A 25,699-nucleotide genomic window follows, 5' to 3' on the forward strand; every position below is an offset into this window, starting at 1 on the left:
ATTGGTTTGCATTAATTCATATCTAAGGATCATGTGAACCATGCTGTTGGGTTCTGGGTTGCATGCAGTAATTTGCTGATTTTAAGTGGTTCGAATCACCCCCAGCTCACTGGTTCTGACACTGGACTTACTTAGGGAATGTAAAATGAAGAACGTGTTGGAAAGGTGTGTCAGGGCAAAAGAATCTCTGCATTTATTGAAATACAAAAAGGTAAGTACAATATATGAAATAAAGGTAAATGCGATAAACAGTGAAATTAACACTATCAATTATACAGACGACAGCAATTCAATACACTATTAAATTAAACACAGATTAAACACTATTAGAACCTAAACAGCAGTTTTAATCACAGAAACTAATCAGGCTTCCTAACTTTAGGGTCCCATGCACTGTCGTCACCCACCTTTCCTTGCCTGCTAGCTAGTTCGGAACTTTAGGGTCTCAGGAGTTTCACTCACTGTCAAGGAAAACAAAAGTTTTAAAGTTGGTTGCTGAGGCTCTTGCTGTCAGTTCTTATGGTATGGAACAGGCCCATGTCTGGAAGTTCTTGTTCAGATAGCACTTAGCTGGCTTCCTCCTTCTCAGATGTCCTTTGTTCCAATGATGTTCTCAGTTTGGCTTCCCGATTCAGTTTCTCTGTTTGGCCTCTATGGGTTTTGGTTCCGAAGGTGCTTGTTGGGGCTGTAAGCCTGTGGGGAACCTACTTGTGCAGAAGCTTGTTGTTGAAAAAGGTTCTGTCTCAAGTGAGATCAGGGCTAGCAGTAATACAGACTGATTGCCCTGTTGGCTACCCTCAAATTTGTGTTCATTGTGTTTCTGGTGTTTCCTTCTGAAGTCAGTTTGTTTCCCGATAGTTAAGAATATGTGTGAATATATTTGAATGATGTTTGGTATCTGTGAAGGGTCCATACTGTCTGTGCTGTGTAGCCGAAGGTGTAAGAATTAATTTCAATCCAGAATGTTAGATTTGGTTGATTGTTCTCCGAGAGTGGAAGTGTAAATTGGAATTCCAGACTGAACAACAATCCCAGACTGAAATCATTCTGGCTCTGTGTATATTTGTTGCAGCCAGAGTTCAGGCTTTTGTTCAGTATTTTAGATGTTAGAAGAGTCCAGGGTCTTACCCAGTATTTTGGGGGATTTTTTTTTACTCAATCTTTCAATGCGTATATTAATGAAGTTAAAAATCACACAACACCAGGATATTGTTCAACAGGTTATTTTGGAAGTACTTGCTTTCAGAGTCCTGCTCCTTCATCAAGTAACTAGTGGGGCAGGATCATAAGACACAGAATTTATAGCAAAAGATCATAATGTCATGCAATTAGAACAATATATTGAACAAAGCTGAAAATGTGTTGCTGGAAAAGCGCAGCAGGTCAGGCAGCATCCAAGGAGCAGGAGAATCGACGTTTTGGGCATGAGCCCTTCTTGTAGAGGGAGGAAGAGAGCTTCTTCAAGGAAGGCATCCTTGTAAGAGGATTTGCAGTAGGTTAAAATCTTCTGCGCTTTTCTGACCTGCTGGGTTTTTGCAGCAACACATTTTCACCTCTGATCTCCAACATCTGCAGTCCTCACTTTCTCCAAATATATTGAACAAACCTAGATTGCTGTTGAGTCTTTCATCTTTTAGAATGGAGGTTTCAGTTCATTAACACGCAAATCCCAAAACTTCTTTTAAGCTACATTCTCGAGATAACTTAAGGTTCGATAAAAAAAGGTGGTATCTCAGCTCAGACAATGTATTGAAAGTGAGTTTAGAGTCTGTCTGTCCCCAATCTTGAAAATCACACAATATCAGGTTGTAGTCCAACAGGCTTATTTAGAAACACTAGCTTTCAAAGCCCTGCTTCTTCCTCAGGTGGTTGTGGAGAATAAGATAATAAGACACAGAATTTATAGCCAAATGAGTACAGATATGATGATACATTAATATTTGATCAAATCTTTCATCTTTTAGAATAGGATGTGTTGGTTTCTGTTCTTTGATATGTAAATCCCAGAACTTATTTTAAATTACATTCTCCAGAAAAGTCTATCTTTTCTTACAATAGGTGCCATCTCAGCTTAGACAATGCATTAAGGTGTGAGATCTGTCTGTGTCCTGATTTTGAATTAGACTGGTTCTATTTCTAAAGTGCAATTAACAAAGTTTTCCATGGTTTCATACAGTTTTTGAGCAAAATAAAATGTAATTCTGCAAAAACAAATTCACCCCATAACTTTATAAGCATGCGTGTGTAGGAGAGACAGAGTGAGTGTGTGCGTGTGAGTGTGAATGCATGTGATGGAGTGTGTGTGTATGTGTGTGTGTGTAGGGTTGGTTAAGTGTATTTGTGAGTGTGAAGGGGTATGTGCTTGGGAGACGGTATGTGTGGGGGTGTGAGTGCGGGAGGTGTGTGTGTGCGTATATGAGAGAGAGCTTGTGTATGAGAGAGGGTCTGCGTGGGTGTGTTAAAATGTAGGAATGTGTGTGTGTGAGAGAGTGTATATTGCAGTGGGGTCACCTGTAGTGAGACATGAACCCAAGGTCCCAGTTGAGGCCATTCTCATGGGTACCGAATTTGGCTATCAGCTTCTGCTCAGCCATTCAGCATTGCCTCTCTCTCTCTCTCACTCACTCACTCACACACTCCTACATACTCACATACCCATGCAGACCCTCTCTCATACACAAGCTCTCTCTCATGCACTCACATCCACCCCTCGCACTCACACCCCACATGCACCCTCTCACGTATACCCCATCACCCTCACACACATTTAATCAAGCCTACACATATCTGATGTAGGCAGGGATGCCCTGAGGCTTGGTACAGACTGAATAGATGCTATGACAAGGGATGAATGGACACCATGCAATGATCACCAGACAGGACTGTTCCCCAGCTGGGGAACACTTCAGCAGTCTGGGACATTTCAGCCTTGGAACTCTGGGTGACCATCCTTCAAGGCAGATTTTGGGACAAGCAACAATGCAAAGTGGCCGAGCAGAGGCTGATAGCCATGTTGGATACCCATGGGGAAGGCCTCAACCAGGACCTTGGGTTAATGTCACACTACAGGTGACCCCACTGCACTGTACACTCTCTCTCACTCACGGACACAAACACACACACATACTCCTACATACTCACACACTTATGCAGACCCTCTCTCATACACTGGCTCTCTCCCATACGCACATACATACACCCCTCACACTCACGCACGCATTCTCTTACAGGCTTATACCCCATCACACTCATATACAAGCTTGCACACACACTTTCACATGCACTCTCATCCACATGCACATACTCAGATACACACATCTACTTTGTCTCTCCTGTACGCATACATATAACTTTATGGGGTGAATTTGTATTTGCCGATTTACATTTTATTTGCTCAAAAACTGCATAGATCCATGTAAGATTCTGTAAGCACCACTTTAGAAATAGAATTGATTCAATATTGGTACAGATGTTACCTTCACACATTTAATGCTTTGTCTGAGTTGAGATGACACCTATTATTAGATAAAATGACACCACCTTGAGAATGTAATTCTGGGACTTACATGTTAAAGAACTTAAACCACCATACCCCATTCTAAAAGATGAAATATTTAATCTAAATTTGTTTAAGAATTATAACCTGGCGTTGTGTGATTTTTAACTAATCATTACAACTCCATGATACTGTAACCCTTTTGCTATAAATTCTGTGCCATAGGATCATGTTCCACAACCACGTGATGAAGAGGCAGGGCGTCGAAAGCTTGTGCTTCCAAATAAACCTGTTGGACTGTGTTGTGTTATTTTTAACTTTGTCCACTCTAGTCCAATACTGGCACCTCCAAATCATCACAATCATATACATACACACTCTACCACATGTACTCACACCCACATGCACACACTCGCTCTGTCTCTCCTACGCATGCACACATATAAATTTATGGGGTGAATTTGTTTTTGCAGAATTACATTTTATTTTGCTCAAAAACTGTATGAATCCATGTAAAACTTTGTTAATTCCACTTTAGAAATAGAACCAGTCTAACTCAACATTAAGACATTGACAATCTCACACCTTAATGCATTGTCTGAGCTGCGATGGCACCTATTGTTAGAAAAGATAGACCTTTCTTGAGAATGTAATTTAAAATAAGTTCTGGGATTTACATATCAAAGAACAGAAATCAACACATCCTATTCTAAAAGGTGAAAGACATTAAATAATTTTAGATCAAGTATCATCACGTCTCCAGTGACACTATATTCATTTGGCTATAAGTGCTGTGTCTTGTTATCTTATTCTCCACAACCACCTGAGGAAGAAGCAGCACTTTGAATGTTAGTGTTTCCAAATAAACTTGTTGGATTATAATCTTTGTCCACCCTAGCCTAACACCAGCACTTCCAAGTCATCCCAATCTTGAGTCAGACTAGTTCTATTTCCAAAATAGGAATTTATAAAATATTATATGGATTGGCTGCCTGCAGGTGTGTGCCTTTTGAGCCAAAATAGAATGTATCTGCAAATACAATTCAGCAAAAATAGAATGCGTTTGCAATTGAACCACTCTGACTCAAGATTGGGATACATAGAGTCTAACCTCATAACATTAATACATTGTCTGAGCTGAGATATCACCTTTTTTTAATAAAACCTTAAGTTATCTCGAGGATGTGACTTAAAAGAAATTCTGGGATTTACATATTAATGAACCGAAACCTGCAACCCATTCTTAAAGATAAAAGACTAAACAGCAATCTAGGTTTGTTCAATATATTCTTTTAATTGCATGACACCGTGATCTTTTGCTTTAAATTCTGTGTCTTATGATCCTGCCCCACTAGTTACCAGATGAAGGTGCAGCACTCTGAAAGCTAGTATTTCCAAATAAACTTGTTGAACTAGTACCTGGTGTGTAAGATATTTTGAACTGTGCAACTGTACTAATAGTAGATTTATTGCAAATGCAAGGGATGCGTTAAGCATATCAGGTTTTGTCACAGGGCCAAACAAGAAGGAAAGACACCCTTTGGCCTAACTTATCCATAGATTTTCTGAACTGAACTAGTCCCATTTTCCAATATCTCTCTAAATCTTTCCTATCCGTGTACCTGTCCAAATGTCTTTTAAATGTTGTAATTAAACTACCTCTATCATTTCCCCTGGCAGCTCACTTCATATATGATCCACCTTCCGGAAAACGTTGCCCCTCAGGACCCTTTTAAATCTTTTCCCTTGCACCTTAAATGTATGCTCAAGTTTTGGAGTCCCCTACCCTGCTATTCACCTTTTCCATGCCCCTCATGATTTTGTAAATTTCTGTAAGGTCACCCCCCCAGCCTCCTACACTCTAGGTAAAATAGTTCCAGTCTATCCAGACTTTCCTTCGAAGTCAAACTTTTCAATCTCAATAACATGCTTGCAAATCCTTTTTGCACCCTTTCCAGTTTAACAACATCTTTTCAACAGCAGAGCAACTAGAATTGTACGCAGTATTCCAAATGTGGCCTTATCAATGTCTTGTACATGTGTAAAATTATGTCCCAACTTGTGTATTCAATGGTCTGACCAATGAAGGAAAGCATGCCAAATGCCTTCTTCACCACCCAGTGTACCTGTGATTTCACTTTCAAGGAATTATGTATCTGCACACCTAGGTTACTTCGTTGATAAAACTCCCCAAGGCCCTACCATTAATCATGTAAGTCCTGCCCTGGTTTGGCTCACCAAAATGTAACACCTCACACTTATTTGCATTATATTCTATCTGCCATTTCTTGGTCCACTGGCCCAGTTGATCAAGATCCTGTTGTACCCTTAGATAATCTTCTTCACTGTGTAAACAGCTATAGTTGAGACAACAGTTCTCAACATTTTGGATATTATATGCCACCAACCATTTTGTAAAAAAAACACTGGTCTCATACTGACAAAAACCAAACGTTTCCAGGAAGTGACTTTTACAGATACATGCATTTTTCTATTATATTAACAATTAATGGACATTTTTAAAGACATTAAAATTGCAATGATCTTGCAGAGAATACATTTTATTGCTACATGTTTAAGCAAAATGAAATATTATTTAGTCATTAGTGAGAAACCTGTGGTTGAATTTCATTGATCTGGATATTCTTTGCATCCTACTGGTTAAGAAACACTGCCTTAGACAGTCTAATTAATTGTAAGATATAATGGAATTGGGGTCCAGAGAATCACTAATTAATTTCTACTTGGATACAAGGCCCACCTGATTCACACTGCCTTGCAGATAGGTTTTAAGGTTTGTAAGCCATTGTATGATCAGATTGCAGGTTTTCCAAAATATTATTGAACCTGACAGACACACTCAGTCTGCAAGAATCTAAAAGCAGGAAGACAGAGAGAAGCAGTAGTTCTCTCGTGCTTATAATGCAGAACATAGCTGGGAGCTGATGCTGGGATTGAAAAGACCAGGTCTGCAAGGATTTGAACAAGACTGAACGCTTCCTTTTGCTTTGGCTAAAGAAAGTAATTTTAATTTGTTCCTCATGGTGAAAGCCAATTTTGGGATTAGTAGTAACTGGGTATGAAACTTCAAAATAAAACCCAAATGCTTGTGAACTAAGAATCACCTTGGACTGGCTCCGGAAGAATGAGTTGTCCACTTAACGGCAGAATGAATTGTAACCATAGAAGAGGATTTTTAATCATTTTAAATTAAAGGGAAACATTTCTATAGTTTAGAGCACAAGTTGCCTAATTAAATAATATCTAGTCAAAATTGGTTTTAGGCTATTAGAATGAAGATCTTAAAACTTGAATTCTTGGTGTGTGATCTTTTCAGTTTGTGACTGGAGGTTTGAATTTCTTTTTAAAAAGTTATCAGTCTCTAACAGGGTTGTAATATGTTGATGAAGGCAGCAAGTTGGCCAGTGGGAGCCTTGATGGCCACGTGTTAGAAATTGGGATCGCTTTTAAAAGCAAATATTTGTAATATCTTCTAATACATTGTAAGTAAGATTTTATAAAACTGCTGCTACACTTATTTCTTTGTCCAAATTGAACAACTTCCAACAAGTAAGAAATAAAGGTGTCTGTAATGGCCACTAGCCACTGAAGCTACTATGTTGTTTGGAATTGACATCAGAGAACTATCTGGCACCATATGTTCTCTATGATCAATGAACTGTTTAAGAAAATAAATGTTTTGTTCCCAAAAGAATGAAAACCATTCTGAAAGTGGGCAAGCTGGCAATCACTATTCGCAAATTGTGAGCAGTTTTCCCTTGTGCATTGGCTAAAAGATTCAGATGATTGACTGACGTAGCATGAACTACCAAGCCCCAGAAATGCCAACAAGTTCTCAGAGTTAAAGTGAGGAGGGGCACAACTCATTAGGTGGTAGTGGTCACCAATTTTACTTTTCATCATCCCACTACACTGTTTTCAGTCTTGTAAACCTAAACCTATTGTGTGCTTTCAAGTTTTTAGTTTTCAAACTTAGTACTTCGACATATCTGATTGTTATTTTTTAAGAATATATTTATTCAGTTCTCCTGGACATCTCATAATTACATGTTTCCATTGCAAATGGATAAACTTGTTTGAATATTTTTAGAGTCATAGAGATATACAGCACGGAAACAGATCCTTTGGTTCAAATAATCCATTCTGACCAGATATCCTAAATTAATCTAATCCCATTTGCCAGCAATTGGCCCATATCCCTCAAACCCTTCCTATTCAGATACCTATCCAGATTTCTTTCAAACATTGTAATCGTATCACTTCCACCACTTCCTCTGGCAGCTCATTCCATATATGCACCTGTCTTATGTGAAAAGTTTGCTCCTTAGGTCCCTCTTAAATTTTTCACCTCTCACCTTAAACCACTAGTTTTAGACTCCCCTACCCCATCTATTTATCTATTTACCCTATCCAAGCTCCTCATGAGTTTATAAACCTCTATAGGATCACCCCTCAGTCTTAAATGCTCCAGGGAAAATAGCCCCAGCCTTTTCTGCCTCTCATTGTATCCCATTTTGCTGAATTGTGCCTTTTTATCTCTCCATTACTCTTCATTATAATTGTCAATACTTGTATTGAACTTACTTACATTATGATCTTTATTTCTCATTCACACTTCTATTTTCACATGTGATTTGGTGTTGGGCTAGAAATAGTCTCGGATATATATTAGAACAGTAATTTCGACTTATTGGTACTCTTTTTAAAAGGTGGTGGTGGTGGTGGTGGGGGTGGGGGTAGTGGTTTGGTTGTTGCTTCATAAGCAGGTGCATTACAATGTAACTTTTATTCTTACAGAACATCATTCACATTTGCAAATCGAAATTGCACCTTCCCTGAATTTTTTCGACAGCTGCTCATTTATTTTACGACCGTTGGAGTGTCGTCTGCTAGGTTTTATCATCGAAAACTCATCTGAAAACACGAACTCAAGTTTTGACCGCGTTATTTGCATTCTATATATATATGTGTGTTTTTTTTTGCTCAACCATGGTGGTATTAACCAGAGGTGGATTTACCCACATGACACGCGACAGTGACATGAGTTTGTTGGCAATTTAATAACATGCTTTCATTGGAACACTATAGTAGCTTTTAGACGATAGATCAGGTTAGTGGGGAAATTTATTACAGTATGCGGAGAACACGACTCGAAATTTTGAAGTGGCGAGAGCGATGGCTATTGCCCAAGCCTCTGGAAGGCTCTCTTTGCACTTCAGACTTGTTATGCTTTGTATTTTGTGCTCTTTGATTTCATTGGAATTGTAACAGTCGTTTGACAGGCAAACTATTACTTCTGTGCAACCCTAATGATTTATTTTTCGCGGCACTAAAGGACTTGGCTGTTTGAAAATTAAAGATAACGAAACGCACCGGCCACGCGTGTTAGATTAATTCTAATGAATGCACCCAAGATTTTGGATCCATACTGTACAATTACATCATTGTTGAGAAGGGATGCAGCTGCTTTAGAGGGCGCTCACAGAGCAGTGACATTTACAGATTCTACAGATATTTCTACTGTAGTGATCCAGGAAATGGCACACGCCCTATATCTATTTTCTGCTGCCCGTTAAATCTTATTCTAACACAGGGTGATGTTTTACAATACCGGGGTCACCGCCAAAGCATAATTTGTTTCGCAGAAGCAGCAAGGAAACAGTAGGGGATAAAAATGTAAAACACGTTCGGGGCGGGGTGTATGAAATACTACCTGGACATCAATTCTACATACGGTTGTCCCGGTTGAAAAAGAAAGGGAGATGCTAAACAGCTGGATGGAGAGTCTGGAGGAGGTTTGCAGTTCCCGTTCGGGAGTTGACAGCTTCCAAAGCGGGGCATGAGGTAATGCCAAATAAACTCAGAAGCCGCCCAGATTGGCGAGGGCATAACATGAATGAGGATTACCATCACATGTTGCACACATGCACAGACACACGCACTATATATATATATGAGGTTTGGTGCATTAAACTGTACGGTGTTGGTAACGATGATATTAGTTGAGTAGGTGAGTGAAAATGCAATCAATTCCAAGGAGCCAAGTCCACACACGCACTCCCTAAACAGGGGTACGTGACAGCAGCAGAAACGTGCCTGCAGGGACGTTGCTTTGGGGGGCGGGGGGGCTCACGCGCCACTCTGCCCCATCACCCGGCGCGCGCCCTCCAGCTCGAGCCGCCCTCCGGCACGAGCCCACCTCCCAATCGCTCTTCAATTTTTAAATATAAAAACCCACCCTCCTCCGCACACAAAGTATCGAAATGAGAATCATTATCGTCTGATTATTCTTTACCCCGGCTCTCGTTGGTCGCATATTAACCCGTGCACCGTATTAACGCCGTCAGTTCAGGCGGGTGGAGAAAGGGGGAACCAACCGCCAGAGTCTTTCTGGCAGAAGCGAAACATCTGCCACGGCGACCGTTAGCGCCGGCCGCGGCCGTTTGTTTTTTTAAAAAAATATTTTGGAAGGCGGTGGGGGTGATACCTCCTGAGGTCCATCGGAGAAGATGTGAGCAGAGAAATGCGCAGGAGGAGAGTAGCAGCGTCGGGGGTTGGTGCGGCTGTCATTGTTCATCTCTGAAAAGAGAAGGACCGAGAACGAGAGGTTTTCGTAAATAAATAATAAAAAATAAAGGGTGGGTGCACAAGTGACCAGAGGGCTATTCCAAATGCTATTTGGACGGAATGGCGAGCTGAAATATACACCCTTTTGGTGGGAGTGAGTGAGTGTGTGTGTGCCCGAAGATTTTGATTTGCTTCTGTTTGTTTTCGGCTGGAAGCTTCTTTGCCCAGTCGCCTGCCCGAAGGACTCGGATTCGGATTCGGCACGACCATGATGTGCGAGGTGATGCCCACGATCAGTGAGGACACCCTCAGCCAGAGGGGCTCCCAGAGCAGCTCGGAGGACTCCAATTTCGAGCAGTTGATGGTCAACATGCTGGATGAGCGCGACCGGTTACTTGACACCCTCCGGGAGACCCAGGAGAGCTTAGTGCTAGCGCAAGGCAAACTTCAGGATGTCATCTACGACAGGGACTCTCTGCAGCGCCAACTTAACTCCGCATTACCCCAGGTAGGCACCTTGATTTCTGAAAGCAATACTGAAAATCTGCAGTGTCTAACGGCAATGTGCATTAATTGCAAACCCATAGCCTTCTTTCTGCTTCTCGATTTTATTACTAATGTTCTGTGTTACTCATGACTTTTACCACCAGGTCCAGTTGTTTGCCATTAGGCTTTCTGGACTGGGTGCACCCTATAGCCTGTAATGCATTTGACTGCTGTGCAGCACCGAATTGACCAGTACAGTTTAGTTTGGCAGATGGATCGCGGTAATATTACTACGCGTAGTATTTTAAAGGAGGAACTTGGTGAAGGAAACATGGCCAATTTGTGAATTATAAATTTCATTTCTGTAGAGATATGCATTTTTGTTTGTAATCTGGTTCACTGTTATTTCTTTGCACAAACAAACTTTTTTTATTTTTTTAAAGCAAGCTATGCAAATCCAATATTTAACTAATCCAATTTACTAATATACAGTCGAACAAGTAATTAAATTATATGTTAATCGATTGTATTTAATAGATTTGAAAAGCTTCTCAAAGTCCAGAATTTAATTTATTGAAAAAAAAGCTATGTATAAAATATTAAAATGCTGAGTTAAACAATGACATATAATTTATTTTTTAATGATTAAACTATTATAAAATTATGTTATGATTAAATATTTAATAGAGAATATATTTCTGTACTTATATAAAATTCTTGTACAATTGGTTTGTGATGGTCCTGCGCAAGGATAATAAACATTCAAGCAATACCTATCATACTTGAGGTTTTGAGTTCATTGTTATTGTTCTGTCTATATTCTTGTGAAAAGTGAGGATATAAACAACAGAAATGCATTGCAAAGGGAAATGTTCAAAGGTGAAATCAATGTTTACATGCTGAAGATTCTAAGCTATTGATATGGATGATATGGTGATGCTGGGGTTGGACTGGGGTGGACAAGGCCAAAAATCAAACAACACCAAGTTATTGAAATTGCAAGCTTTTGGAGCTCCACTCCTTCCTCAGGTGTGGTGTGTTAGGGAGGTTTAAGATAAAGTATTTATAAGCAAAAAAATTAACGACTTTAAAACTAGCTGCCCTTGTTGAATCCTTTAATTAGTTAGGAAGTGGACTGCTGATTAAAGTGCAAACTCCAGATTCCTTTCAAGTCTTTGTCCCCAGATAATTAAAGGTTTTAACAACGTCCAAGGAGTGATATTCAGGTTAGACAATGAACTTTAGGTATGATGCCCTGCTTTTAATCTATGTTTTAAGCTGAGGTCCATTTTTTTGACAGAAAAAAAACCTTTGAATGTAGGTTATTTTCCGTCAAAATAAAGAAAACAGACTTCAGCTTAAAACATAGATTTGAAGCAGGATCTCACAGCTAAAGTGCATTGTCTAACTTGAGCTATCACCCCTTGTACATTGATAAAACCTTTAATTATCGAGGGAGAAACTCTTGAAAGGAATCTTGATTTTGCATTTTAGTCAATAGTCTACCACCTAACTGATTAAAGGATTCAACAAGGGCAGCTAGTTTTAAGGTTGTTAAACTTTTGTTTATAAATACTGTGTTTTATACCTCCGTATTATACCACACCTGAGGAAGGAGTGGAGTTCCAAAAGCTTGCAATTTCAAATAAACTTGTTGGACTATACTGGTATCGTTTCATTTTTGGTCTTGACATAGATGCTTCAAGGAGATGGTGTTTTATCTTGAGGATCTAAAGATATTTATAAAAGGAACCAACTCACAAATATTTACAGGTATAGAACTTACTAGCAAACTATATAAGTGTCCATAGTGTATACCTAATTGGCATGGTGCTAACTGAAAAGTAAAACTGATTTGAAAAGATATACAATAGCAATTTAGACTTGGGAAAAGTAGTTGCTGAAATTAGTGAGTTTTAATAAGATTTGTAGCTCATGTTGAGGTTCTAGATGCATGTTAGCTCACTGAGCTAGAAGGTTTGTTTTCAGATGTTTCGTTACTATACTAGGTAACATCATTGAGACTCTGGTGAAGCACTGGTAGTAAGGCCCGCTTTTTATTTCTGTATTTAGGTTTCCGTTGTTGTTTTCCTCTTTAGTGAATTTTATGCTAGAAAGGGTATTGTTGATGGTGTTGAAGGTTTCCTCTAATTTGTTTCGTTTAATGATGACAAAGGTGTCATCCATGTAGCGGACCCAAAATTTGGGTTGGATGGTTGGCAGAGCTGTTTGTTCGAGTCACTGCATTACTGCCTCTGCTAAGAACTCTGATATTGGAGATCCCATGAGTGTTCCGTTGGTTTGTCTGTAGGTTTTGTTGTTGAAGGTGAAGTGAGTGATAAGGCATAGATCCACAAGCTGATGATATTGTCCTTGCTGATGAAGTTGGTGGTGTTTGCTGAATGTGTCTTGGTTCTTCTAATAGTGTGATCAGTATTTCCTTGGCCAGGTTAATGCTGATGGATGTAACTAGGGTTGTTACGTCAAAGGATACCATTATTTCATCCTCTTCTATCTTGGTGTCTGACAGAAGGCAGAGAGTTGGGATAAAAGGTTCTTTTTCGGAATGGCAGCCGGTGACAAGCGGTGTCCCGCAGGGTTCAGTGTTGGGGCCGCAGCTGTTAATGTTATATATAAATGACCTGGATGAAGGGACTGGGGGCATTCTAGCGAAGTTTGCCGATGATATGAAGTTAGGTGGACAGGCAGGTAGTACTGAGGAAGTGGGGAGGCTGCAGAAGGATCTAGACAGTTTGGGAAAGTGGTCCAGGAAATGGCTGATGGAATTCAATGTGAGCAAATGCGAGGTCTTGCACTTTGGAAAAAAGAATACAAGCATGGACTACTTTCTAAATGGTGAGAAAATTCATAAAGCCAAAGTACAAAGGGATCTGGGAGTGCTAGTCGAGGATTCTCTAAAGGTAAACATGCAGGTTGAGTCCGTGATTAAGAAAGCGAATGCAATGTTGTCAATTATCTCAAGAGGGTTGGAATATAAAAGCACTGTTGTGCTACTGAGACTTTATAAAGCTCTGATTAGGCCCCATTTGGAGTACTGTGTCCAGTTTGGTCCCCACACCTCAGGAAGGACATACTGGCACTGGAGCGTGTCCAGCGGAGATTCACACGGATGATCCCTGGAATGGTAGGTCTAACATACAAGGAATGGCTGAGGGTCCTGGGATTGTATTCATTGGAGTTTAGAAGATTAAGGGGAGATCTAATAGAAACTTACAAGATAATACATGGCTTGGAAAGGGTGGACGCTATGAAATTGTTTCCGTTAGGCAAGGAGACTAGGACCCGTGGACACAGCCTTAGAATTAGAGGGGGCAAATTCAGAACAGAAATGCAGAGACATTTCTTCAGCCAGAGAGTGGTGGGCCTGTGGAATTCACTGCCGCAGAGTGCAGTGGAGGCCGGGACGCTAAATGTCTTCAAGGCAGAGATTGATAAATTCTTAATGTCAGAAGGAATTAAGGGCTACGGGGAGAATGCGGGTAAGTGGAGTTGAAATGCCCATCAACCATGATTGAATGGCGGAGTGGACTCGATGGGCTGAATGGCCTTACTTCCACTCCTATGTCTTATGGTCTTATGGTGTCTTTGATGGTCTTCAGGAATTTTTGGGTGGAGTGGATGGAGTGGCGTGAGTCTTCTACTAAGAGTTTTAGTCTTTGGTGTAGCTCCTTGGTTATTCTGTAAGTTGGTGTTCCGCGTAGCAAGACTATGGGTCTGGGGAGGGGTCTCCTCGTTTGCAAATTTTGTGTAGTCCGTAGAAGTGTGGTGTGTTGGATCCATCTGGTTTCATTTTGTGGAAGTCTGTCTTATTTATTTCTCCAGATTTCTTAGTAAGAAGATTAAATTACAACGTCCAGGATACGGACAAGAACGATTTCTTATCTGCAGTAGAAACAACACTGAAAAACAACAAACTCACAGAAGGAACCCAGCAAACCATCAGACCGACAGCCGCACTGACATTAAGGAGGAAAAAGGAAGGAAGCACACTCAATACACAAGAAAGGAAAGCACTAGAAGGACTGAAAAAGGATAAAATTGTTATCCTACTTGCAGACAAAGGATGCTTGACGGTCATTTTAAATCAAAGACACTACATTGTGAAAGTGAACGTACTGCTCTCAGATACCAACACTGACCAACAAGTGGCGATAGACCCGACCCATTAACTAGAGAATCGAATCACAGCCCTACTCAAAAAACTTCAGAAGTAAGATCGACTTCCACAAAATGAAACCAGACGAATCCAACACACTGCGACAGATTACCCAAAATTCAGAAACCAGGTGTCCCTCTCCGACCCATAGTCGCACTACCCGGAACACCATCTTACAGATTAACCAAGGAGCTACATCAAAGACTAAAAAACTTAGTAGAAGACTCACGCCACTCCATCCACTCCACTCAAGAATTCCTGAAGACCATCAAAGACACCAAGAAAGAAGAGGATGAAATAAAGGTCTCCTTTGATGTATCAGCCCTATTCACATCCATCAACATCAACCTGGCCAAGGAAACACCAACTACACTATTAGAAGAATCAAAGACACTTACAGCAAACACGACCAACTTCATTAGCAAGGACAATATTGTCAAGCTAGTGGACCTATGCCTTACCACCCACTTCACCTTCAACAACAAAACCTACAGACAAACCAACGGAACACCCATGGAATCTCCAATATCAGGATTCTTAGCAGAGGCAGTAACGCAGAGACTTGAACAAACAGCTCTGCCAACCATCCAACCCAAACATTGGGTCCACTACGGAGATAACACTCTTGTCATCACTAAATGAAACAAATTAGAGGAAAGCTTCAAGACCATTAACAATACCCTTCCTGGCATAAAATTCACTAAAGAGAAGGAAAGCAACAACAAACTGCCATTTCTAGAAGTTGCAATAGAGTGAACAGCCAATGGGGAACTTCAAACCAGCATCTACAGGAAAACAACACATACAGACCAAATACTGAACTATAGAAGCAATCATCCCAACATCCACAAACGAAGCTGTATTAGAACATTTTTTCAATGAGCCACCACACACTAAAGCACAGAGGAACTACGAAGAGCAGAGAAAAATCACGTATGCATTGAATTCAAAAATAACGGGTACACAATGAACAAAATCTATTGATTTCTCAGCAACAAACCCAAACAAGCAGACAACACATGTCTAGAAACCCTCGCCACTCTCCCTTACATCAAAAACATCTTGAAAATAACTGCCAGACTACTCAGACCCTTTGGCATCATGGTAGCCCACAAACCCACTAAAACAGCAGCTAATGAACTTGAAAGACACTTTACAGACAACAAACAAAACTAATACCATTTACAAAATAGCTTGTAAGAACTGTAATAAACACTACATTGGATGAACAGGCAGAAAACTAGCCACCAGGATACATAAACATCAACTAGCCACAAAAAGACCATGATCCACTCTCACTAGTATCTTTACATGCAGATGAGGAAGGACATCACTTTGACTGGGACAACATATCCATCCTACGACAATCCAAACAGAGACATGCATGAGAATTCCTAGAAGCATGGCATTTCAACTCCTGGAACTCTATCAGCAAACATATTGCTTTGGAAACCATTTACCACCCCCCTGAGAAAAAGAACAGGAAATGACACCACCACAGGAAATGATGTCACCAACCCAAGGAAACCTAAACATATAAATAAAAAATGGACCATACCACCAGTGCTTCACTGGAGGCTTATTGATGACTAGTATGGTGATGAAACATCTGAAAACAAACCTTCCAGCTCAGTGAGCAAACTTACATCCAGTTGTTGAAATCATTGAGATGTATGAAAAATACACTGTTTACACTCATGAATCTTCAACAGCGGCAATGTATTGAAGCTGTATTGCATGAAATTAGGATTATATCTAAGATGGTTATCGTCTGGCATGTTATGAACAATAGTTTTATTTCACACATTCCTTTCCACATCCTTTTGCTTATATTTTCAAATGTAATATGTATTTAGTGGGTCATATGTTCCTTTTGAAAACTGTAATATGGAATGTTTATTTTAATGCTGATTGCTATGTATACGATAATCTGGATGTTGATGTATTATTTTCATCATATTTGAATTACCCATTATATATTTGTACAGAAATAGCTACTAAAGCTAGTATATGTGCGAAGATCTGTTTTTGTGGTATCGGTAATTCTGGTAGTTTGGAAAGTTTTCCTTTTGTTTGCATTTTATAGGTATACATCCAGAGGCCTAGATTAATAATTCAGAAATGTGAGTTCAAACCCAATTATGGCAGTTTTAATTTTAAAATTGATGTAAAAGGAATGGAAAACAATAAATGATACCAGTAAATATGTCCATCAAGCTGCTGGATTTTCATAAAAACACAACTGGTTCATTATTGAGAAGGACTATTGCTACCTTTACCTGGGCTGTTTCATGTATGACTCTATACAAGTCACCGACTTGTTTGCAGCCTTTGAAGAAGGCAGCTCACCATCAAATTGTCTTGGTACGTATGGACAAGCAATTATGTCACCTTTCTTGTATGCCCACATCTTGCAAATTAAACTGTTAACAGGTTGTCATCTGTACGATTATGAAATGTGCAAGTGGCAGTACGCCAGCCTGTCAGTGGTGGAATATTCCCAATCCACATTTGGAATGTCGATCTAACCTCATTGTTGGCCATTTTGAACTGATGCTAGTGTGAAATGGACCCATTAGAAGGACAGATGCTTCGTTACTAAATTCCAAACGGGTATGCTGATATTAATTGATCCCAGGAGTTATTTTAAATGCAAAATATCGAGGTTTATTCCAGAGGTAAACTTTTTAAGTTTAAACAAAAAGTGAATTTGGCTTTACAAATTATCTGATATGACTACATGCTGAATTAAAAAGGCACTCAGCTGAAGATAGTAATATCATTTTCTGAGCTTTCAATATACTTTCTGATTTTTTTTTTGCTCTTACCTATCTTTGTTAATCACTCTTTTTCATAAATATTACTTTTGCAGTGAGAAGTTGAAGGAAAATGAGCAGCAGCATGTTACGTTTACGAATGTGTATATGAAGTCATATCCACAAAGGACCATAGGCATTAGAGAGAAACAATTGATTATGTATATCTTGAAGTGAAAAATTATCCAGTGGGGGGCTTAGTTAAGTGAGGCAGACCTTCATGAACTACTGCAGCCAGTGTGGGATTGAAGCAGCACCCTGAAGAAACCAATTCAGTCAAAGTGGAGACCACTCAGAGAAGGCTTGAAACAAAATACAAAATCTATTGGTCAAGAGTTAATTTCTTGGATTTTTCTTGAGTGATGAAGAAGGATCTTGTAGGTAATCAGGTAAATTGTCAATAGCTTATGCAACTTCCAGAAGTGTAACCTGTTGCTGAGGATCATCCTTCACTGTGTTTGTTAAAGTCACTTGCAGGTTTTGGTTGGGTGATCACCCACGTCTCTCACATCACAGTATAGAGTTGCATTAAACAATGCACTTCTTGCTAGACAAAACCAGTGCATCATCTTTGCAATGGACACCAACATTAAATTACAGATGGAGGGTGAGAATGTAAAATCCAATATCAGTGTCATGTGCTTGAAGGAGGCTACAATGGGATGAGGGAGGCATTAGCTAAGGTAGACTGGGAGCAAAGACTACATAGTGGGACAATTGAGGAACAGTGGTAAACTTTCAAAGTGACTTTTATTACTGTGCTCAGCAAAAGTATATACCAGTGAGAAGGAAGGACTGTACAAAAAGGGAAAGTCAGCCATGGATAACTTAGGAAATAAAGGAGGGTATCAAATTGAAAGCAAGTGCATAAAAAGTGGCAAAGATTAGTGGGAAACAAGGGCATATGGAAAATCTTTAAAGGTCAACAGAAAGCCACGAGAAAAGCTTTGAAGTAAATTAAAATGGGTTATGAGAGTAAACCAGCTCAGAATATAAAATAGATAGCAAACATTTCTATATATATAAAATGAAAATGAGTGGCTATGGTAAAACCTGGTCCCTTAGAGAATCAAAAAGAGGATTTAATAATGTAGAATGAGGAAATGGCCGAGGCATTAAACAGGTATTTTGTGTCAGTTTTCAGTCTCAAAGACACAGATTACATATCTTGATGACAAGGAGTCCATGACAGATGAGGGCCTAGAAACTGTCATTATCACTGAAAGGGCAGTGTTGGGCAAGCTAATGGGGCTAAAGATAGACATGACTCCAGCCTTGATGGATTGCATCTCAGGGTATTAAAAGAGATGGTGATGAAGTTAGAAGATGTGTTTGTGGTAGTTTATCAAAATTCGGTGGACTCTGGGGCTGTTCAGGTTGAATGGAAAATAGCAAATGTGACAACACTGTTTAAGAAAGGACAAAAGGAAGGTAACTATAGATCCGTTAGCTTAACTTCTGTAGTAGGGAAAATGCTTGAATAAGGGATGAAATAGCGAGACATCTGGATAGAAATTGTCCCACTGGACAGACACAGCATGGGTTCATGAAAAGCAGCTCATGTTTAACTAATTTAATGGAAATCTTTAAGGACATTGTGAGCATGGTAGACAACTAGGAACTGGTGGAGATGGTGCATCTGGATTTCCAGAAGGCATGCAACAAGGTACCGCACAAAAAGCTGCTGCATAAGATGAAGGTGCATGGCATTACGGGTAATGTATTAGCATGGATAGAAAATTGGTTAACTAGCAGGAAGCAAAGAGTCAGGAAAAATGGGTGTTTTTCTGGTTGGCGATGAGTAGTTAGTGATGTGCCTCAGTGATCAGTGTTAGGACTGTAATTGTTTACGATTGACATAGATGATTTAGAATTGGGGACCAAGTGTAGTGTGTCAAAGGTCTTGGATGATACTAAAATGAGTGGGAGAGCAATGTGTGCAGAGGACACTGAAAGTCTGCAAAGGGAGATAGATAGGTTAAGTAAGCGGACACGGATCTGGCAGATGGCGTACAATATCAGTAAATATGAGATCATTTATTTTGGTAGGAGTACCAGCAAAACGGACTGTTGTTTAAATGGTGAAAAATACTGCTGTGCGGGGGGACCTGGGTGTCTTTGTACATGAATCACAAAAAGCTGGTTGCAGGTGCAACAGGGATATTGTCCTTCATTGTTAGATGGATGGAGTTTAAGAATAGGGAGGTTATGCCAAAGCTATCCAAGGTGCTGGTGACGTCACACCTGGAGTCCCGCCTACAGTTTTGGTCTTACTTGAGAAAGGATGTACTGCACTGGAGGGGGCATACAGAGGAGATTCATTAGGTTGATTCCAGAATTGAGGAGGCTGCCTTATGAGGAGAGATTGAGTAGACTGGGGCTGTACTAACTAGAATTAAGAAGAATGAGGGGGAATCTTAGAAAAATATGTAAAATTATGAAGGGAATAGATAGAATAGAAACAAGAAAGTTGCTTCCACTGGTGGGTGAAACTAGAACCAGGGGATATAACCTCAAAATAAGGTGAAGCAGATTTAGGTTTCAGTTGAGGAGGAACTTCTTCACCCAAAGGATTGTGAATCTGTGGAATTCCCTGCCCATTGAAGCACATGAGGCTACCTCATTGAATGTGTTTGAGGCAAAGATAGAGAGACTTTTGAACAGTAAAGGAATTAAGGGTTATGGTGAGCAGGTGGGTAAGTGGAGCTGAGTCCATGAAAAGATCAGTCATTATTGAATGATGGAGCAAGCTTGATGGGCCAGTTGGCCTATTCCTGTTCCTATTTCTTATGTCCTTATGTTCTAACAGCCGAATTAGAGAATTCTGAAATTTGTGCCAACAACTGGCTCCCTACATGTCTGGAGCACGATTGCTATGACAAGCTAGCAGCTTATTTCAATAGTAAAAACTATTCCAGTGTTGTGCAGCTGTATGATCACTGTAGGATAATGCAAATCAGTTGGATTATGCTGACTGGTGCCATGCATCTTCATTCTGCAGAATATCTATGGATGGGTTTTAGGAGATGATGAATTGTCCTTCTGCTCATTACTAATAACAGCTATTGCAACCCACAACGAATGCAGCTACTACGTGATAAATGGGATCCCCAGGGCCACAATAGATCTTCTAAGAATTGAATAATGGCAAGAAAAAAAACCAGAACATCAGAAAGCAAAAACAAATTGCAACTAGAATGGACAGATCAGATTAGATAGTTCAGTGCTTCCAATGATTTCTTGAATTCCCAAATCATGGAAATAAAACCCAATCATTAACAGTTCACATCTTTACAACTACCTTGATTTACCTTTCTCTGTGTCAATGTATCTGGCGGGTTCAGCAGGAATTACAGCACTTTGGCTGTTTCTTAGGCATTCTACCCAATATGGTATTCTCGTACTGAACTTGATATTGGTTGAGAGGTTGATAATAAAGCAGGTGTGCTGAAATCCTGAGACCAGGCAGAATTTGCCACTCCTGCTGCAACACTGTCACTCCTCAGGTGCTGGGAAATAGCACTCTTGATAATCATGTGGGAGAGATATAGTTTGGAACAGAGGAACATATATTGGCAGCTTAACCCCCTTCAAAATCTGCCATCTGCTTGTGAGATTTAAATGAGTTAAGGAAGTCAATTATCTCTGACCTGATTTCTGAGGAAATGGAAGTTTTGAATAAAGTTGATTATCTACCCAGCAAAAAGCTATCTGGTTATAATTTTGCATTACTTGAGACTGATTATTAGCCTGTAGAAATGCATGTGATAAAGTAATCAATAATGATCTGAAAGTTTTGAGAATGTAGTAACTGATAGGTACTATTTAATTTCTTCACATAGATCCAAGATGTTTAACTAAGACTTTGGATTTTAATTCTATCTGTAGAGGAAAAGAGTAAGAGAAAATAAAATCAAATTAACTATGTGTGGATGAAATTCTCTTTTTGTATCCATAATCTACTATGTAAGCCAGTAATCTGCAGATGACACCAAACTGGTGGGAAGAATGGTATCCAGGAGTCATCATGAGGACTTGGGATAGGCTAAGTGAATGTGTTAGAACATGGCTGGTGGAATATGGTGATAAAATAAAAAGGTCAAAGGGTAGAATATTTCTTAAATTATATGAGGTTGAAAAGTGTGGATCTCCAGAGGGATCTGTGTGTCCTTATCCATGATATACTAAAAGCTAGCATGCAAGTCCAATAGACTTTGATATGGAATCATTTCTTTAGGAAAAGCAAGGGAAGAAGTCATGGATGGGAGTGGTCTATAGGTTCCTAAAAAGATGCCTCACTAGGACAATGTATAACCCAGGAAATATTGGAGGAGTATAAAAAGGGCAGCACTATAGTCGTCACGGGTGATTTTAATCTGCATATTAACTGGAAAAATCAGATGGACGGGGTAACATGGAAGACAAATTTTTAGAATGTGTGAGCAATACATTGCAGAACCTACCTAAGAACAGACAATTTCAGTTGCAGTAATGTTTAATGAGATAAGATTAATAAAAATCTTGTAATCACAAAATGGTAGAATTTCAAATTCAGCTAGGGTGACAGCCAGCTGAGTCTCAGACCAGTATCCTCAACTTAAGTTAGGGTAATTACAGAGGTGTGAAGAAAGAATTGTCTAAAACAGTTTGCAAAATAAACTAAGGAGAAAGTCAGTGGATGACGGGTGGCAAACATTTAAACAGATATTTCATAACAGTCAGCAAATGTTTATTTTGGGAAAAAAGATGGAGAAGGGTGAACGGCCTGTGATTAACAAAGGTAGTCAAGAAGAGTATCCAATCAAACGATAAGGCATGAAAAGCAGCAAAAACTAGTAGAAGGCCATAGAATTTGGAATTTTTTTTAGGAACTTGCAGCATCTGATTGTGAAGTTAATACAGACAGAGAAAATTGATTATGAAAGTAAATTTGTAAAAAATATAAAATCAACAGGTCTATAAAAAGAGATTAGCTAACTGGAGTGCAGAACCCTTGACAAAAGAAGTTCAAGGGTATGTTATGCTAAGGACATAGATAGTCTATAAGGGGATATTGATAAGTTGAGTAAGTGAACAAAAGCTTGGCAGATGAGGTTTAATGCAGGAAGGTGTGAAATTATGCACTTTGGTAGAAAAAATCAGAGGGCAGACTGTTATTTACAAGGGGAGAGAGTCCAAAAATAAAGTGCAGTACAGAGTGATTTGGTGGTTGTACTGCACAAAAGGTTACTATGCATGCACAGCAAGTAATTAAGGAGGTAAAATGACTTTTCACTAATATCTTGTTGCAGTTGTTTTGAAACTTCATGAAGCCTCTTTGGATTATTACATACAGTTTTGGTCTCATTATCTAAGGAAAGATGTATTTGCTATAAAGGGAATGGTCAAAGGTTCATCAGATTAATCACTGGGATGGTGGGATTGTTTTATGAGACAATATTTAGAAAACTGGATCCACAGGGGTCCCTGGTTCATGGATGTCTGACTTGTGATTGCAATCTTTGTAATTTTTTAGATGTGACATGCAAACATTGCCTATATATTGTTTTTCATTGTTGTCCAACTTGCATACAAATTGACTTGCAAATGACCTCAAGAACAAAACTCATTCGTAATCCATGGATTGCATGTACAATGCTTAGATTTTTGAAGAATCATAGAATCCCTAAAGTGTGGAAACAGGCTATTTGGCTCAACAAGTCCACGCTGAACCTCTGAAGAGTAACCCACCCAGACTCATTCCCCTACCCTCTTTCTCTACGTTTACCACTGATGAATGCACTTAACTTACACATTCCTGAACACTACAGGCAATTTAACATAGCCACTTCACCTAACCTGCACATCTTTGGATTGTGGGAGGAAACCAGAGCACCCAGAGGAAACCCACGCGGAAATGGGGAGAATATACAAACTCCACGCAGTCACCTGAGACTGGAATCGAGCCCAGGTTCCTGGCACTGTGAGGCAGCAGTGCTAACCACTGAGTCACTGTGCCATGAATGAGAGGTGATTTCATTGAAACTTCAAAAAATCTTACAATTTATGACAGGGTGGTTCTAGATAGGAAATTTTCCCTGACCTGGTTTCTCTAGATCAAGGGACATCAGCTCAGGTTAAGAAGCAGCCTATTTAAGACTGCACCGAAAGTAAACTACCAGAATGTGAAGTGTCATTGAGGGAGTCCATAATGGAATGGCTTTTGTTGGAATTCCAAAGCTATATCTTCCAAAGAAGAAAAAATTGATTCCCTTGTACAATTTAATGGGATTTGATGACCCATGGTATCAATAACATCTAGGGAGTTGCAGAGAAATCTCTGCAATAAATCTTGACTGCATTTGTTATTTGACATACTCTATGGAATGCTCGCACCCAGTTTAATTGTTACGTTAATTGCCCCTGTTAATTTTGGATATTGTAAATAATTTGTATTATATGTAATAAATGTATTACTATTCTAACTTTATATAATAAAGTTTATTGTGTGTGTGTGTGTGTGTGTGTGTGTGTGTGTGTGTGTGTTCAGAGACAAAAGGGAAATAAAACGAGTTGTAGGAATTGTATACAGTCCCAAACTGTAGTGATAATATTGGGAAGGCAGTAAACAACAAATTAGAGACACAAAATATAAGCCACAAAGGTACAGCTCTAACTATGGGTGAATTTCATCTGCACATAGATTAGACAATCAAATTAGTAACAACACTGTAGATGATGAATTCATGGAGTGTTTACAGGATGGTTTTCTAAATCAATACATTTGAGGAACCAATGAGATAGATAGTAAGGTAAATGAGGTGAAGGAGTTGCATTACTAATCAGGGAGAATGTCACATTAGCACTCAGAGGGGCCATACTGGAGGATAGTGAGATCTGTGTGGAGCATGCTGATTCACTTAGGCGATATGAGTACAGCTTAAAAATAAGGTGGGTGCATTCACTCTGATAGGTTTATATAAGAGGCCCCCCCCAGTAGCCATTGAGACATTGAGGAACAAGGATTCCCTTCGAGCAAGACGTTTAGACGAGGTAGAATTTGTTAAGTGCATCTGAGAGAGTTTCTTGAAACAATATGTAATAGTCCAACTAGAGGAGGGGCCATACTGGACCTTGTATTTACTAACCAGCCTGGCTAAATGACTGACCTTTTAGTGGGAGAGCATTTTGGAACCATGATCATAACTCCTTAAGTTTTAAGATAGCTATGAATAAGGATAAATCAGAATCTTGTGGGAAGGTACTAAATCAGGGAAGGACAAATTGCATCAGTATTAGGCAGGAGCTAGAAAGTAGATCTCATGCATGTTAATCTTGTGGGTGAGCTGACCACATGGGATGTTGTTGAAAGCCTTACTAAAATCCATGTAGACAACATCCACTGCTCTACTTTGATCACCTTCTCAAAAAATTCAATCAAGTTAGTAAGATATGATCTGCCCTGAACAAAGCCATGCTGACTGTCCCTAATTGGGCCATGCTTGTCCAAATGTGGGTAAATCCTATTCCAAAGAATTCTCTCCAATAGCTTCCCAAAAACCGATGTGAAACTCACCAGTCTATAGATTGCCTGGATTGTTCCCATTTCCCCTCTTGAACAGAGGAGCAACATTAGCAACTCACCTGTCCTCCAGGACCTCTACGTGAGGATACAAAGATCTCGGTCAAGGCCCCAGCAATTCCTTCTCGTGCCTCTCTCAAAATCCAAGGGTAGATACTTTCAGGCGCTGGGGACTTATCCACCTTAATGCTCTTCAGGAGACTCAACATCACTCCTTTCTAGATCTCAAAAGGTCCTAGCATATCAGCATGCACCACACTAATCTCACTATCCTCCATATTCTTCTACTGGGTTCTCCTGGAATTTTAGCCTTCTAAATCTTACATTGGCTTCTTTTTCCCTTTTGACCAAATTCACAAACTCCCTCAGTATCCAAGGGTATATTACTTTGCCATCCTTGTCCTTCATCCTTACTGGATCATGCCCATCCTGAACTCTGATCAGTCGGTCTTTAAACAACTCCCACGTGTCAAATGTGGGACTGGCCTGACAACAGCTCCACCCAGTTTAGGACAGGCTCTTCAGGAATATAAAGAAAGCAAGAAAGAAATCAAGCAGGGAATTCTGAGAACAAG

General features: G+C 39.7%; 1 protein-coding gene across 6 annotated transcripts in view; it reads left to right on the plus strand.

Moving 5' to 3' along the window:
- Positions 1-8,562: 8,562 nt before the first annotated feature.
- Positions 8,563-25,699, plus strand: part of ppfia2 (PTPRF interacting protein alpha 2) — a 543,269-nt gene continuing 526,132 nt past the window's right edge. For 2 of the 6 annotated variants that reach the window (XM_043709677.2, XM_043709681.2), the window contains exon 1: positions 9,658-10,592. In XM_043709677.2, coding sequence (XP_043565612.1) covers positions 10,353-10,592 — 240 coding nt within the window. In that variant the 5' untranslated portion in view covers positions 9,658-10,352. Of the gene's footprint in view, positions 8,628-9,175; positions 9,362-9,657; positions 10,593-25,699 lie in introns of those variants that run through there. The other 4 variants (XM_043709678.2, XM_087997152.1, XM_087997151.1 and 1 more) reach the window with 3 other exon arrangements.

The sequence above is a fragment of the Chiloscyllium plagiosum genome, unplaced genomic scaffold, assembly GCF_037043375.1.
Source record: "Chiloscyllium plagiosum isolate Xiang-an unplaced genomic scaffold, Cpla_swu_hap1 HiC_scaffold_19, whole genome shotgun sequence".
Taxonomy (NCBI): Eukaryota; Metazoa; Chordata; class Chondrichthyes; order Orectolobiformes; family Hemiscylliidae; genus Chiloscyllium; species Chiloscyllium plagiosum.